The sequence below is a fragment of the Abrus precatorius genome, unplaced genomic scaffold (assembly GCF_003935025.1).
Source record: "Abrus precatorius isolate BTA unplaced genomic scaffold, Abrus_2018 Scaffold3, whole genome shotgun sequence".
Lineage (NCBI taxonomy): Eukaryota > Viridiplantae > Streptophyta > Magnoliopsida > Fabales > Fabaceae > Abrus > Abrus precatorius.
The window spans coordinates 24866643-24883244 of NW_020874373.1; the positions used below are offsets into that span (position 1 = coordinate 24866643).

At 31.7% G+C, this 16602-nt stretch overlaps 1 protein-coding gene and 1 pseudogene across 1 annotated transcript; both read right to left on the minus strand.

Annotated features, from left to right (window-relative positions):
- Positions 1-281: 281 nt before the first annotated feature.
- LOC113862374 lies at positions 282-9863 on the minus strand (annotated as a pseudogene).
- On the minus strand, positions 8617-13009 carry LOC113861304 (F-box/FBD/LRR-repeat protein At4g00160-like). Its single transcript, XM_027494039.1, has 4 exons — positions 12119-13009; positions 11136-11279; positions 10765-11056; positions 8617-8985 (listed from the first exon to the last, which is right to left on the minus strand). Exons 1-3 carry the CDS (start codon positions 12944-12946, stop codon positions 10775-10777), a joined length of 1254 nt encoding a protein of 417 aa, XP_027349840.1. The 5' UTR covers positions 12947-13009; the 3' UTR covers positions 8617-8985; positions 10765-10774.
- Between the last annotated feature and the right edge of the window lie 3593 nt (positions 13010-16602).

The following is a 16602-nucleotide window of genomic DNA, read 5'->3' on the forward strand; positions in this document are numbered from 1 at the left end:
TAAATAAGGGGAAGGATATGTCCAACAAAACATTATTCTTAAACTCTTTGGAAGATGCTCAGGACCTTTGGAAAAATGACCATTTCCAATAATGAGTGTTTTGAGGTTTTTCATTTTCTTGAACGCCTTTCCATTCCATTCTACTATGTTTTTTTACTATACGAGAGATTCCAGTGTATTATTTCAATGTTACTGGTCTAATGCAGATTTCCATTCTTCTATGCTCTTTCCGAACAAGTTAGAGCCTAAGTGATTGCACGGTTGAAGATGTCCACATAAGTTTAACTAAATTTGTCAGTTTTAAAAGCATTCAACGTGAGCAATTCAAAAGAATCTTCCTTGTTCAACTCTCCCACTTCATATGTTCTTTAACATCATGACGTACTAGCAACTGTTTGTCACGAGTTGTGATGATCACTCTACTGCCATTACCAAACCAATCAGGTCTCCCAGCAATAGCCAGTAATTGCTCTCTCTTGTCAACATCATCTAGAATCAAAAGAACCTTCTTGTGCTGGAGCCTCTGATTAATGATTGAAATTCCTTCATTGACACTTGTAACTCATTTTTCACCTCTCCAACTGTTTTAGAAACAATGATCTTTTGGAGATATAGTCCTCCATGTTTTCTAAAATTTTCTCTGACATTTCAAGAAAACATAAACCTTCAAAATGATCGGCAATTGAATTATAAACTGCCAAAGCAAGGGTCGTTTTACCTATACAACCGATTCCATGGATCCCTATCATGTGAACTTCATCATTAGACCCAATATCCAAAAATGAAATTACTTCTACCACCGAGACTCCATTCCAATGGATATTCAGCAACAGAAAAGGAACCCGATTGATCTTTCTTGAGACCTCTTGAACGATATTTCCAATAAATTCGTGTTCATATCCATCCCTATCAAATAAAAGAAATGAAGTCATACTTATACTAATACATCATGTTTGTGTTTGTGATAGTGATTTGCATTAGTCAAGTTATAATAAAAGGGAAAAACATGATATAATAAGAACGTACTATTGGAGCAAGAGCAAAAACTTAAATACACTCACAAAATGCAATAACAAAGAGAGGAAAAGTGAGAGAGAATATATTTTGTATATTTTATCTTTTATTAAAGGTTGGTATTTATAGCATACCAGAAATAACTAAAACAAACTGATAATTAGGAATGATAAAATGTTGAATTAACTTATTCAACTAATCCTATCTATTGGTTAGAATTACTTCTAACACCCTTGATTCAAACCAATTACAAACTAACAACATTTAAAAATTCTCTTAACTCTTTGTACCTTTCACTCTTCAAAGACTTGGTCATAATGTCAGCAAGTTGTTTCTTAGTTCTGCAGTGCTATAGTATGATATTTCCCTTACTTACTTGATCTCTGAGGAAATGGAATTTGGTGTCTATGTGCTTGCTCCTACCATGTGACACAGGATTCTTAGCCAAATCAGTTGCTGATTTGCTATCTACCAACAAATCCACTGCCTCACCAGTAAACACCTTCAATTCTTTGAGTAAAGAGGATAACTATAAAGCTTGACAGGCAGCTGCACAAGCTGCAATGTATTCAGCCTCACAAGTAGACAACGCTACTACTGTTTGCTTTTTAGAATTCCAAGATATAGGAGATCCTGACAACAGGAACACTTGCCCCATGATACTCCTTCTGTCAACCAGATCACCACACCAGTCAGAATTAGAATAGGCTACAAGGTGTAGACCATCATCTCCCTTGGTGTGATGAGGAAACAAAATGCCATATTCGAGTGTTCCTCTAAGATACCTCATGATTCTTTTAGCTACAGTCAAGTGTGATTATCTAGGATCACTCATGAACTTGCTGACCAAACCAACACTAAAGGCTATTTCTAGCCTGCTGTGACAAATAAATCTCAGGCTGCCAACAACCTGCCTGAACATAGTTTCATCAACAGAGCCCTCATCTTCACTCTTTACAAGTTTCACATTCAATTCAGCTGGAGTCTCTACTGGTTTACAACCCATCATTTTAAATTTCTTCAGGACTTTATAAATATACTTTCTTTGATGCATGAGAATGTCTCTCTCAGTGTAGGCGAACTCCATTCCAGAAAATAAGATAGAATACCTAGATCGGTCATCTCAAATTCAATCTTCAATCTTTGCTTGAGTGATTCAATGGCAGTCAAACTATTACCAGTTATAAGTAAATCATCAACATACAAGCACAATATCAAAATCTCAGTTTCACCTACTGTTTTGATATACACACCATGCTCGACTGAGCATTTCTGAAAACCAAAACCAGTGAGAAAAGAATCAATTCTTTTGTTCCATGCCCTAGGTGCTTGTTTTAAGCCATATAGGGCTTTCTTCAGTCTCAGAACCTTCTGTTCTTTACCTTTACATATGAAGCTAGGAGGTTGTACCACAAATACTTCTTCATCAAGTGGCCCATTTAGAAAGGCTAACTTGACATCTAGTTGCCACAGTTTCCAATTTCTCCAACTAGCCAATGAAACAATCAATCTTACAGTCTCCAATCTTGCTACTTGAGCAAATACTTTAGTATAGTCTAAGCCTTCCTTCTGCATGAATCCTTTAGCCACCAACCTGGCTTTATGTTTGGCAATCGTTTCTCAGGCTTGAGTTTAGTTTTAAAAACCCATTTAACAGCAATAGGCTTTTTGTTCTAAAGTAAATTTACCATTTCCCATGTATCATTTTTTCAATGCTCTTCAATTCTTCCTCCATTGTTGATCTCCATACTTCCTTAGAGACAGCTTCCTCAAAAGTAATAGGTTCCATGTCTGCCATAAGTGCCATATGCTGAACTAAATCACCATCATCAGTAATTACACTATCAGAGTAAATCTGATAATCTCTGAGTCTCAAGGAAAAACTTCTTACTCTTGTAAATCTATCAACTTCCACCTGAGGTTCATTATTAATCACTTCTGGATGTATTTCTCTCACTAGATCATCATTCCATTCAAGCTGAATCTTCTGTATTGTCTCAAAAGTAGACTGAAATTCTCCCCATGAGCTTAATTCATCAAAGTAGACATCTCTACTGAATAGAACTTGCTGAATCTTTGGATTATATAACTTGTATGAACCAGTAGAACTGTATCCAACAAAAATCATTGGCTCACTCTTGTCATCCAACTTCTTTCTCCTCTGATCAGGAACATGTCTATAACATAAAGATCCAAAAATTCTAAAATGTTTGACTGAAGGTTTGCTTCCTAACCAAGTTTCTTCTGAAACCATAGAGTCAAGCCTCTTGGTTGGACACCTCTTCAGAATATATACACCTGTCATAGCTGCTTCACCCCAGAAACTGTGAGGAAGATTCTTCTCTTTATGCTTCTAACCATGTTCAAGATTGTCCTATTCCTTCTTTCTGCAATGCCATTGTGTTGGGGAGTGTATGGAGCAGTTACCTCATGACCTATACCATGTTCTTTACACAAATTTTCAAGTTCTCCAGATGTGAATTCACCTCCGCCATCTGTTCTCAGAATTTTAATGTACTTTCCATATTGCTTTTCAACAAGAACTTTGAAATCTTTAAAAATATTGAACACTTCACTCTTGACTTTAATTAGGTAAAGCCACACTTTCTTGCTTCTATCATCAACAAAAGAGACAAAATATATATTTCCTCCTAATGATAGAGTCTCAAAAGGTCCACAGACATCTGAGTAAACAATATGCAGTATTTCATTGGCCTTATAAGCAGTAAAATTGCTGCATGAATTCCTGGGTTGTTTGTTGATTAAGCAAGTGTCACATATCTTCTTAGGAATTTTAATTGAAGGAAGACCAGTTAACATTTCTTTAGATTTCAGGAGATTCATATCTCTAAAATTTAAGTGGCCAAGTCTAAGATGCCATAACCATGAATCATCTGACAAAGTAGCAGCGGAAAGACACTGAGATTCAATAGTGTTTAAGCTTACCTTGAAGGTTCTGTTCTTGGCCAATGGAGCTTTCATCACCAATCTCTTTGCTTTGTCATAAATTTCTAGAAAACATTTAACTGAATTCACTGAACATCCTTTCTCCAAGAGCTGACCCAAACTAATCAAGTTAGTGGTCATTCCAGGAACATATAAAATATTTGTAATCACTGCTTGTCTTCCATCTTCTTTTTTGACTAGAACATTTCTAGAACCTTCACCCTGAGTGGCTCTATTGTCTGCAAATTTCACATTACTTTTCTTCTTTGGGTCAAAATTGACAATCCAATCTCGATGTCCAATCATATGATTGGAACATCCAGAATCTATGTACCATACTTCATTGTTATAAGATTCTGAATTGGTGATCATCATTAGCATCAAAGGTTATTCCTCGAAGTTCGCTTCATTCTCTTCTTTAACCATGTGTGCATGATAATCTTCGTGTGACTGGCTTCCTTGATGATCTGCGTGACTTGCTGGGGTTGTACATTCTGTAGAAAAGTGTCCAATTTGATTACAATTGAAGCATTTGATTCCTTTTCCTATCAATTTTTTTTCTTCCTCCTCGCCAATTATTAAAGTTCCCTCTTTTATTAGAACTTTCTTGTTGATCTTGATCAATCTTTCCTCTTTCTTGGCTTTCAACATTTTTTCTGAAGCCATCTCTGGAATCTCTCTCACGACCTCGACCTCTGAATTTTCCTTTGTAGCGTCCTCTTCTTGATGTCTGAGCCTGCAGTGCTTGATGTTCACCAGGCTTCTCTGAACCTCTTTCAATGAGTCTTTGCTCATGTGCCTCGAGAGAACTTGAAGTTCTTCTACCTTCAATTCCTCAAGCTTCTTGGATTCTTCAATGGCTACAACAATGTGGTCGAAATTTGGGATTGAGCGTTCTCAGAATCTTTTCTACAATTCTTTGATCTGAGATTTTCTCACCACAATTCTTCATGGCATTCGTGTGAGTGATGATACCAATTTTGTTGGAGCAAGAGAAAAAACTTAAACACACTCACGAAATGCAATAACAGAGAGAGAAAAAGTGAGAGAGAATGTATTTTGTTGAAGAGTTCAGCTATCTTTTCATTATTCTCCATTTGCATTAATTCGTATTGACGCCTCATCATCTCACCTTCTTTAATTGCTCTGCACCTTCACTGCATTTCTCCAGGATCTTCCACGCTTCTCGCGAAGTTGCAGCGCCTGCAATCTTCTCAAAGTGCGCCTCATCAACACATTGATGAATCAAGAACATCGCTTTACAATCTTTCTTCTTATTTTCTTTGTGTAGCGCCTTTTGTCCTTCTGTGGAATCTTCAATGAGCGTTGGATAACCTTCTTCAACAATTTCTGCAACTTCCTGATAGCCCAAAATCGCCTTCATTTGCACACACCACCGATCCCAGTTCTTTCCATTGAGAACGGGAAGATTTGCTGAGAAATTCGCGCCAGTTGATCCCATTGTATGTGTCGCAAAGATCCCTCAATCGAAACCTTGGCTCAGGATACCAATTTTGTTGGAGCAAGAGCAAAAACTTAAATACACTCACGAAATGCAATAACAGAGAGAGGAAAAATGAGAGAGAATGTATTATGTATATTTCATCTTTTACGAAAAATTGGTATTTATAGCATACACAAGAAACAACTAAAACAAACTGATAGTTAGGAATGATAAAATGTTAAACTAATTTATTCAACTAATCCTATCTATTGGTTAGAATTACTTCTAACACGTACCCATGCTTGATATGCCAGCCAGATAAGTTAGCTACTTGTTGCAAAGCATTTCTCCAATTCTTGATCTTTTCCTTGTTATCTATGAAACCTCTCCTCGTGCTTAGCCAATGCTTCTTCATAGGTACCTGTTTGATGTCTTACATGGGAAGGATCCACATAATAGAAAATAGGCCAAACCAACCGACCCTTTTGGTTAACGCAATGAAGGATGTTGGAAAGTTCGTCCAAGCAAAACGATGATGATGCATAGTAGTTAGAGAGCACGACAATGGCAATCCTAGATGCTTCAATTGCCTTAAGAAGTGATGGTGTGATTTCCTTCCCTTTCTGAAGCTCCTCATCGTCAATGAAGGTGCTGATTCCGCTGTCACAAAGAGCTTTGTAGAGATAACCAGTGAAACCGTGACGAGTATCTAAGCCTCTAAAGCTGAGGAATACATCACAACTGAATCTTTAGGTGAAGGAAGAGGATGAGGATGGTTGCAGAGCCATGAGAATTGAGAAGAAAGGTTGTAATTAGTATGGAAAATGGATGGAGTACTGTTCATTGTGAAGTTTTAACTCTATCTGGGTATCCAAAACGAAGAACTAGGAAACTGAAAAGATTGTCACAAAAATGAATGATGAGAGTAATGAAAGGAACGTGGAGAAGACCAAAAGACTTAAAACTACGCAACGCATGAGGAATGGTTATTTCCACCCTCATGAGTTTGTTTTTTCATGCATAGCCGAAAGGCACAAAGTAATGGGATCAATGACCAATAATACACAATAAACTAAAGCAATTTACATGATAAAGAGAAGTTGGGTGGGTTGCCATTTTTCTTTGCTTTCATATTAAAGGTTGTCTCCCGCTAACACTTAAAAATCATAAAAATTCCATTCAACGGTAGTTCATCATCAAAGAGTATAGTAATGTTATACATCAATGGATGGAGAGTTTTTTATTTTGTTTTATTTTTTGTTTCTTACTTGTTACTGAATGATTAATTACCTTAAGAAAGAAAAATTTAGACTAGGGGCTTAAATTTTACAATAAGATGTAGTTATAATAATGTGTTAATTTTAATGTTTAAAAATTAATTTAAATATATCAAATATATTAAACAAGATTATTATACAGTGTAAAATGAAAATGCACAAAAATGTAAAGAATTAATGTCTATTATTTTTGTCCTGATGATTGTTTTTTATTTTAAAAGATATTAGTACTAATTTAATATTATCATAATTTGAATTATATTTAATATTTTTACAAAAGTATGTGTAATTTTTTTATTATAATCAAGGCACGAATTGTGCTTTTTTCAGTGGATTACGTTTAAATTATATATATTAAAAATAAATATGCTAAATTAATTTAGAAAAAGGTCTAATTTACTAACATTTATATTTGGTCAAATGCACTTCAGACTTTAAATTTTGAAAGTGTAAAAAAAAAAAGGTTTTTCTGTCACTTCGTGTCTAATTTTTCTATTTCTTAAACTAAAACAGTGTACAAAATGATGCATGGAGTATTATTGTCAAGAAACAGAGAAATCGAACAGCTAAGTAACGGAAAGTTTTTTTTTTTTTTTTTTACACTTTTAAGAGTATAAAATATTATGTTACCTACTTTAAGAATTAGAATCTAAATTGCATGTAATAAAACATATAAGAAGATAAAATGTACTTTTTTTATTAATTTATTAAATACCTCAAACAATGTGTTATTTTGATATAAAAATTCACCTGAAAAAAGCACACTATTTGAGTTAATTAATATTAAAAATTCTCAATTTATTAGGAGATCTCGTCTTTTTTATAGATAATTTATTTACACACTCTTTTTATTTGCATTACTCCTTTTTTTTGTCATTTTTAAAATTTAATTTTTGGGACATATAAAATTATTTTCAAAAAGTAAATTCTAAATATGCATTTAATTTTTTTAAAAAGTTAAATTTCAGAAGTATAATAAAATCTTACAACTGAAAAAAAGTGATGCAGAATAAAAAAATCTCTTTCATAAAGAGTTCAATGAGAGATGGGAGATTTTTTCTATTACGTAGATTTCATTAGTACAAAATTTAAAGTAGAATATTAAATTTAGGCAATTTCTTTTTGACCACCTTTCAAAATTTAATGTTCTAAAATGACTCACATAATTTAATTTAGAAAATAGTATCTTCAAAAATCTGATTTCCAGAAGATGGAAAAAATTGATGCATTCAGATGAAGAAAAGGAATACAAAAAGAAATCACCTTAAATCTTTTTCTTTTCTTTTCTTTTTTTCCATCAAAATATCTAGCTGTTTTTGAACCATGTAAGTGGTTTGAAGCCAAGGAACCCATAAATTGTATTACATTCAACATAGTCGCAGACTAAGGCCAATGTATTTAACAATTTACAATTTAAAAAAGCATAAAATTTAAGCACAGTCCCAGTATTGTTGATTTGGTTCTCCAATTAAAATTAAAGTTTCGTTTTAATAATGTGCATCAACCTTTAATACTAGTAAGCTGACATTTAATTCTTACTATGCAAATAATTAAAGTAAAACTTAAATTCTGAATTGGCGATAAGTACCGTCAGTACCTATGTTGTCCTTTAAAATATGGCATTTCGTTTTCAATCCCTGAATAAGCAGGGTTTACACTTGGGCAGTGCTATAACCTAAACAGTACTTGCTTTTATGACTCGTCTACACGAGAGGGTTAATGACTAAAAGAAGGGCCTATTTCCCATAGACTTTCTTATTTCACTAATGCATTTAATAACCACATACTAAAAGAATATTCAGTTATGTTCATTAACATTACAATCATAAATGTCAGAAATTAACCACCACAAAACAGGGGACTAGGACACATACTAGGATCATATGTTATCCAAGCTCACACAAGATCTGGCAGGGCAGTCAAACAATTCCCCAAGAGAAAGCTATCCATGTTACAGTCAAATAATAAATGTCACAGCTATTTTGAACTTTTAAAGTATGGAATACAAGTTGGTTACAGATTTTTCCCTCATAGCAGTATGTTAAGGTAACTTCTTTAGGTAAGACAAGTATTCATGTTACAGCCTATAACGAGCCTTAGCTCACTGTTCAATTCCTAGACCAACTAGAAGTATTCACAATAACAAAGACTATTAGCAACACAACAAAAAACGAAGGCCCTGGAACATTATACTGTTCAGATCAAAATAGGCTCCGTCAAACTTTGATATCAGCAAATTGCTGCAATACCATCACTACAAGAGAATAATGTCCGCACTTGAAACTGGTGGTGTACTTGGTTTTCCTGCTTTGAAAAGCATGCATAAGAATAGGACCGTTAATTCTTATAAATGAAATAGAATCTGAATTATCGAGAAGCAAGCCTAAATAACCAATGTCTCTACAACAGCAATAACCAGCTCTACTGTATATTATAGATTGTCATATTTCAACTATATTCATAATTTCAATTATATCAAGGCCAGTATGCAGATAACTTACAGACAGTTCAACCCATTATTTTGACACTACTAATTTCAATTGTACCAAATTGTTGGACAAATTATTTCAATAACATAAAAGAGAGAAAATAAAATCATACAGAAAAATGATGTGCCTTGACCAAATGGCATATTGGATGGAATAAGGAGCTCAGCCTTTGATAAATACAATACACCAAAACCAAAAACCATAGGAGGAAATTTAGACCTTTCAAGAAGTGACCAGTTGTATTCAGCAGGATCTTTACAAAAATGGTCCAACCTCAACCACTATACGCCAAGAGGTGACTAAATCTACTGTCAAGCAATACTGCAGAAAGCAGACTCATCTGCTTCTTTTTATAAACTTCATAAAAGAGAGCAAAAACTAGGTGGTTAGCTTTGTCCTACATAGAGATTTGCATCAATCCCAGTATTTTTGGAAAATGCAAAACACTAAACTGCCAGAGTAAGAGGAGAAAGTTCTTCCATATGAAAGAGTAATTGTTTAAAAGCCTATTGAACAAAACAAAGCAACAGCCATTCATGGTATTCCTTTTGCATTAAAATCCTAGATATTCCTCTTACATTAAAGACGATTATATGTGCAAATTCTAAAGCTAGGTTTAGAATTTAAAGTAGAAAAGAGCTACATGGATCAAACGAAGCAATTGTGTTCTGTCACAAACCTCAGAGAAGCCATCCAGACCTATATTTGTAAAAAAAAAAAAAAAAGTTTTACTCAGTCTTTCTTGGTCTGCTTTTACCTCTGATTATAAGGTTATTTTCATCTAGTCAACTCGTCTAACCAGAGCTTCTACTGGTCTTTTCTTCACATGTTCAAACTATCTTAGACATTACTCTACCACATTTTCCAAAACAAGTGCCACTCCAACCTTCTCTTGAATATATTCATTCTTGATCTAATAATTTCTTGTGTACACGCTCAACCAACAGAAAATCATCATCTTAGCAACACCTATCTAATGCTCTTGTTGGCCCATTATCACCAACCACTAAGTATCATAAAGCAAACTAAAGAAATAAATTCCTCCTGTCTAGGTCTTATTCTTTTAAGCATTTAGTCATTCCAAACTCAAGAGACAACACAAGAAGAGTTAGAAAAGGGAATATTATTCTCTCGCAAGATAGTAAGAGAGCATAAAGTTTATAAGCACTTTTAATAGATTTAATTTTAAAGATACCCTAACTGCCACCCTCAGCTCAGGTAGTTATTTTCATAGCAATGAATTGAAGATACCATAGTCAAAGACCATAAATGAAAGAGACGATACCCATACCCTTAACACCCAAACAGAGAAGGCAGCTTTTGAGCAGCAAATAATTGAACTAAAACGGGGCATGAGATTCAGTACACATCCCAAAAGCTAGCATTAGGAAAATGTTTAGATTTTGACCATGAAATGAGCAAGGAGATACAAACAAATAGAATTGAATAGAGCTTTCAATTTAAATATTTTTTTTTCCATCCTTCCTGAAACAATTCACACCCTGCTAAACACAGATCATAATAAAAGCTTTTAATTTCATGAAGCTTTTAACTTTATCATCTGCGCATAGAAAAGAAATTAAGAAAAACATACCTTATACACTTCAATGGAATACAATTTGACAGGTTTCAAAGTTCCTTTGAATTATAGATAAATGCCTGCGAATTTGGAGCTTTTCGTCTAAGCCTAAGGAACTTGATAAGTAGATAGTCATTGTCTCCAACACTCTGGCATTTTGCATAATATACCCAACAAAATCCAGCTCAGTTTCCAATCCTTGATACTCTCTGAGGCAGAACGTTTTGAGATGCAACAAAAGGCATTCAGGAACAAGCAGTGGATGGTTCCATCTTGACTCTTGTCCCTTTGCATATTTTTGTGGTTCCTGCAATAACAGATACCAAAGCCCCTCAAAACAAAGCAAATAACAGATTAAACAAGATTCACTTTTCAACTCAGCAAACCTTATAAATCATAAGAGCTTCAAGCTTGTGGGATCGTTGAAGCAAGTTCGCTAACAAATCCCAAGAATAATTTCCAAATGAAATTTCCAGCTTGATTAAATTGTCAAACACCGGAATATCACCCGCAGAAGCATGCTTCAGACACTGCATGAAGAAAGCATGGGAAACAAATAATAAAAAAATGCCACATTTTCCTAAAAATCATTGCATTCTTTCAGAAAATAAAAGCCAAAATATAAATTGACACGTAACTGGAGGAAAGAAAGCAATAGCTGGTATTTAGCTCATGTACAGTTTTGTTCACTGAACAAATTGTACTACAGCTACTACTACTACTACTATTATTTATCCAAAATATGGCACAATTATTGATCAATGATTAATTAATCCTTAAGGTCTCACGAGCAACTGTGTTGTAAGGCATCGAACTCCAGCTGCACAGAATTTTTCCATTTCCAATCAGCCAACACCTGCTTCACAGGAGGAAACAGTGTCTGGAAGACAGATAATATCAGTAGATCTTGAAGGAGTAGAGAAGTTTGTGTACTAGTCAGAACAATGGAGACATTGTTAGAGTGGAGAGTAGAGGGTAAGACTATGAGAAGCATTGGGCTGGCAGAAGTGAAAACTGATAGCACGGTGGAGGATGAGAAAAAACAGTGTACACTGAAAATAACATCTTCCTTCACTGGAAAGACATTAGTGACCTTTATTTGCAAAAGACTAAGAGTACCCAAGAAATACACAATCCACTCCTTTTATCTGAATTCAAATTTGAGGATGTTGTAGGACCTAAGGAAAGGATAACAAACGCACCCTAACACCTTAACAACCCATCCCATAAAACACAAATTTTTTCAATGCAACATAATATTCTTTCAGGCAAAAGGAAACAATTAACTACAATGTTAAATTGAAGTTGGAAGGGAATATGAATTCAAGATACAAACGCTTGCATAAGGATAGAGTGGAGAATCTCGTACCGCAACAGTGGAGGGCAAAAGCGAGAGGCACCTAACATTACAAAGCGCTTGGAAAACAATAAGCATGGATTTCTGGCACCTCTCCTTCCAAGAAAACCCAATTTTGGCACGTGACAAATGCTTCAAATTGAGCTCAAAATTTCCATCGGAACAAACGAGTCCTCCACAAGCATCATTATAGGTGGATTCGAGCACCAAGTCCTCGAGCACGGGGCACCCGGCGAGAAGCTTCACCACGTAATCGTGGCACCCAAACAAAACCCTCTCTCCAACGTGTAAAACTCTCAGCAGAGGGAGATGCACGGAGAACGAGGCGAGCGCGTTGAGGAACACCCCGTTGAGCTTCATCACCGAAACGGTGTCGCAGTTGAAGAGCCGTCGAGGGACCGCCACGTAGCGCGAGAGGGAGAGGCTCAAATCCACGTGCTCCACTCTCTTGCGCGCCACGTGTACCAGCCACGCGGCGATGTCGCGCGCGGAACACTCCGGGTTCGCGCAGCGGAGGCGAAAGCGCGTGATTGTGGGCGCGTCGTGGAGGAGGAGCACGGAGTATACGAACTCGGCAAACCCGGTCGGGTTGCGGGCTTTCAGGTCGTCTCTCCGGTCCGATTCGGGCCGGTCCGACGGAGACTCGTCGTCGAAGTCAAAGACGGTGACGGTGGGCCAGAGAGGGCGCCACCGTTTGGAGAGAATGCCGGTGACGACGGCTTGTTTGGTGGGAAGAAGTGACAGGATTTGGACGAGAAGGACATCGGGGAGGTGACTGATCCTGTCATCGACAACGGGTGATTTGAACCGTTTCGACGGTGATTCGGAGATTTCCGCCATGGATAACAATTTATGTTAATCTATGTTACTTTTGTTTTTGGTTTTCACAGTTCTTTGTGCTGTGTCGAGTGTAAGATGCAATGTCAGCATCTTTTCATTGTGTTTTCTTTTCTTTCTATTTTTTTTTTTTTTCCCGCATCACTGAAGTCTCGTTCGACATGTCTTTTTCACATTGTTTTTTTTTTATTAAAAAACGATATTATAAAATTTAATATTATTAAACATTATAATTTATAACAATAAAATTATTATTTATTAATTTTAAAAAAGAAAGAAATATTTGTATACAATTTAGTATTTATCACAACAGTATTTTAAAATTTATTTTAAATAAAACATTCTTAGTGATTAATAAATTTTTTAATGTATAAGTGATTTTTCATAACATTTTTATTTTCTAATTCATTACTAATTTAAATTTTATAATACATTATATTAAATTATTTTTAAATAAAAATTAAATAAAATTCAATTAGATACGATAGATTAAAATTTAAAAAGTAAATTAAAGAAATTATATTTAAAAGAAATAATCCAATTAAAAAAATTAATGCTTGTAAGAAAAGGTATACGATACAATGAGAGAGAGTATGACTCTTAAAAATGTTTTTATTTAAAATTTAAAAAAAATAAAAACTCCGATGTAAGAATAAATTTTTTTATACATGAATTGAATTAGCAAAGTAATTATCACTTATAATATATTTTACATTTTGTTAAAAGTACGAAAAATTATAGTAATATTATAATTTATTGTAAGAGACTTGATTTCTCCAATCAATAGAAACAACTTGTAAGAATTAGAAACCATAAATTCTTTTTTTAATTATCCTATAATAACATTCTTTTGAAAAAGTTCACGTCACTTAACATTTTTATATATATAATAAAAATAATAACATTAATTAATGATAACTCTCTAATTTAATAAGGGTATTAAGTTTAAGCCCATGAAAATATAATTTTTCTTTTCAAAAACTATAAAAAAATAGTTAAATATAAAAAAAATCGTTGCTTATAACAATTTTACTTGACTCAATGCTATCAAAATATTAGTAGTTATAAAAAAAAGTATAAAATTAGCATAACTTTATATTATTAAATTTTATAGTATCTCAATGACGATTTTTTTATATTATTATGTTAAAAAAAATTTCACAATTTAAAGATATGTAGATCAAGTATTATGATAATAAAGATATTTACATATACCCCACAGGATCAATAGGTGTCATTATCTCAAAATTAAAGTTATTATTTTTATCATATTATAATAAAAATACATTGAATATTAATTCAACATAGATAAAATTAAATTACTTTAATAAATCAAATTTATAATTTCATAAAAAAATTCAATTTATTAACTCTATATATTATAAATAAGATAACTTTACTTAAGAAGTGAAGATCAAGTGACCTCTTATCATTCATAGTTAGTTATATGTAATTTAAAAATTAAAATTGAGTGAAAATTATTTATGAATTAAGCACTTTCTCTTTTTATAATAATTTTATTTTAATTCACAATTTTTATTAATTTCATTCTAAAATTTGAAAATAAAATACGTTATTTAAATTTTTTCATTATTTCATATAAACTTTAAATTTTTTTAGATACTTCTGTTTATATTTGTAAAATTCTTTTATATAAACTTAAATTTTTTTGTAAATTAAATGTAAAAAATTTTAGACTTGTATCAGTATAAGAAGATTTTATCCCATATATACATATATTAAAAAAAAATTATTATATTATATAAACTTTTAAAATTTTCATCAATATTTATATTTCTATTTTTAAAAGTCATAAGATTTAATCTATTATTTAATATTATATATATGTATATATATTGAACTTCATTAAATGTCTTTTGACAAAAAAAATTCAAAAAATGTCACTAATATTATTTTTAAAATTTAAATTGGTGTTCATAGTTTTAAATATTTTATTTTTTAATAACTGCCAATCATTTTTTTAAAATAATTTTATTCACTCTCTAAAAAATTTATTTATTATCTCTGACCATTTTTTAAATTTTTTTAACTTATTTTTTATGTATTGACCGACTCTACTGTAACTCACAAAAAAATTCTGTTAAATCAATTTTTATCCACTGTTTAAACCTCCAATAGAATATAATCATTTTTGTTATTCAAATTCTGAATTTTAATTTTATTATATCATTATTTGGATTAGAAATTCGGATAAAATTGGCATAGCAACATGACTTGTACTTTCTTTGTAAAATTGTTAATGCCGCTCTAAATGGTTAAATCTTTATAGCCAAAAAAAATTAATTAGTCTAATCAAGTTTATATATATATATAATTAACTACTTGAACATAGATATGAAATATAACTTAAATTTTAAAAAAGGTTTTTTCAGAGCTATTCAGTTTTTAAATTCTATTACGTATAAATATGATTTATAATTTATTTTTTTTTTAAAAATCTTAAAGATATTTAAAGTTTATTTGATTTAATTTTAATTTTTAATTTTTAAAAATTATATTTTAAAACAATTTTATAAAACTGTTTTTAGATAAATAAAATAAAATTTGTTTGATAATTTATTTTTTAAAATTATTTTTAGTTAGACTTTTGTTAGTTTTAGAAAGAAAAACAGAAAAATAAAAATAAAAACACCTAAATAGCAATTCTATTTTCAGTTTTAAAAACTAAAAATAAAAATTAATTTTTAAAATTAGTTTTTAAAACTTATATTTACAAACATTTTTTTATTTTAAAAATTAAAAATTCTATTTATAAAAAACCAAACAAGCTCTTAATTTTTAAATTGCATAATAATTTTCTATTATGTATAGATATGATTTATAATTTAATTTTGAAAAAAAAGAAGATACTTTTAGTTTTTAAATTAGATCTTGACTTGATACTATGTATAGATATGCTTTATAATTTAAATTTTGAAAAAATATATTTTTTTAATGATATTCAATTTTTAAATTGAATTAGAATATATTACTTATAAATATAATAGTGTCGCATCATTTGATATATTCTTTTGATTACCAATAAAAGTTATTTACCAACTCAAGTTGATTGGTAAGTTATTCACAAAATTTTTAAAGAAAATATAGTTTAGATTAAAAATATTTTTTTTTAAAAAAATCTACTTTAATTAACATCTTGATAAGAAGAAAATAACAATAGTTAACAATGATGAATCTCATCTGATCAACGGTCTTAAATTCAAGCCCATAAAAATATAGTTTTTTTTTTTTCAATATCTATAAAAATACATTTAAAAAATTAGAAAAACAAATGGGTGCCCATAATAATTTTACGGGCTCGGTGATATCAAAATAATGGTAGATATAAAAAAGTATAACAAAGTTTATAAAACTTCAAATTATGTAATTTTATATTATCTCAAAATTAACAAAACTTTAATAAATGTTATTATCTCAACATTTGAATAAAGACCGATAATAAAAATTAAAACACTTAAACAAGTATTCTTGATTTGATAGATACTCATCCTCTTAAATGTTGAAGATAAAGATGCATTCTTTTTAATACAACAATTTTGTTTCCTAGATAAATATTATTCTTGAAAAAATAAAATTAAGAAAATAATAATTTATTTTAACACATGAAATATAAAAAAAATGTGAATATTTAAGTAAAG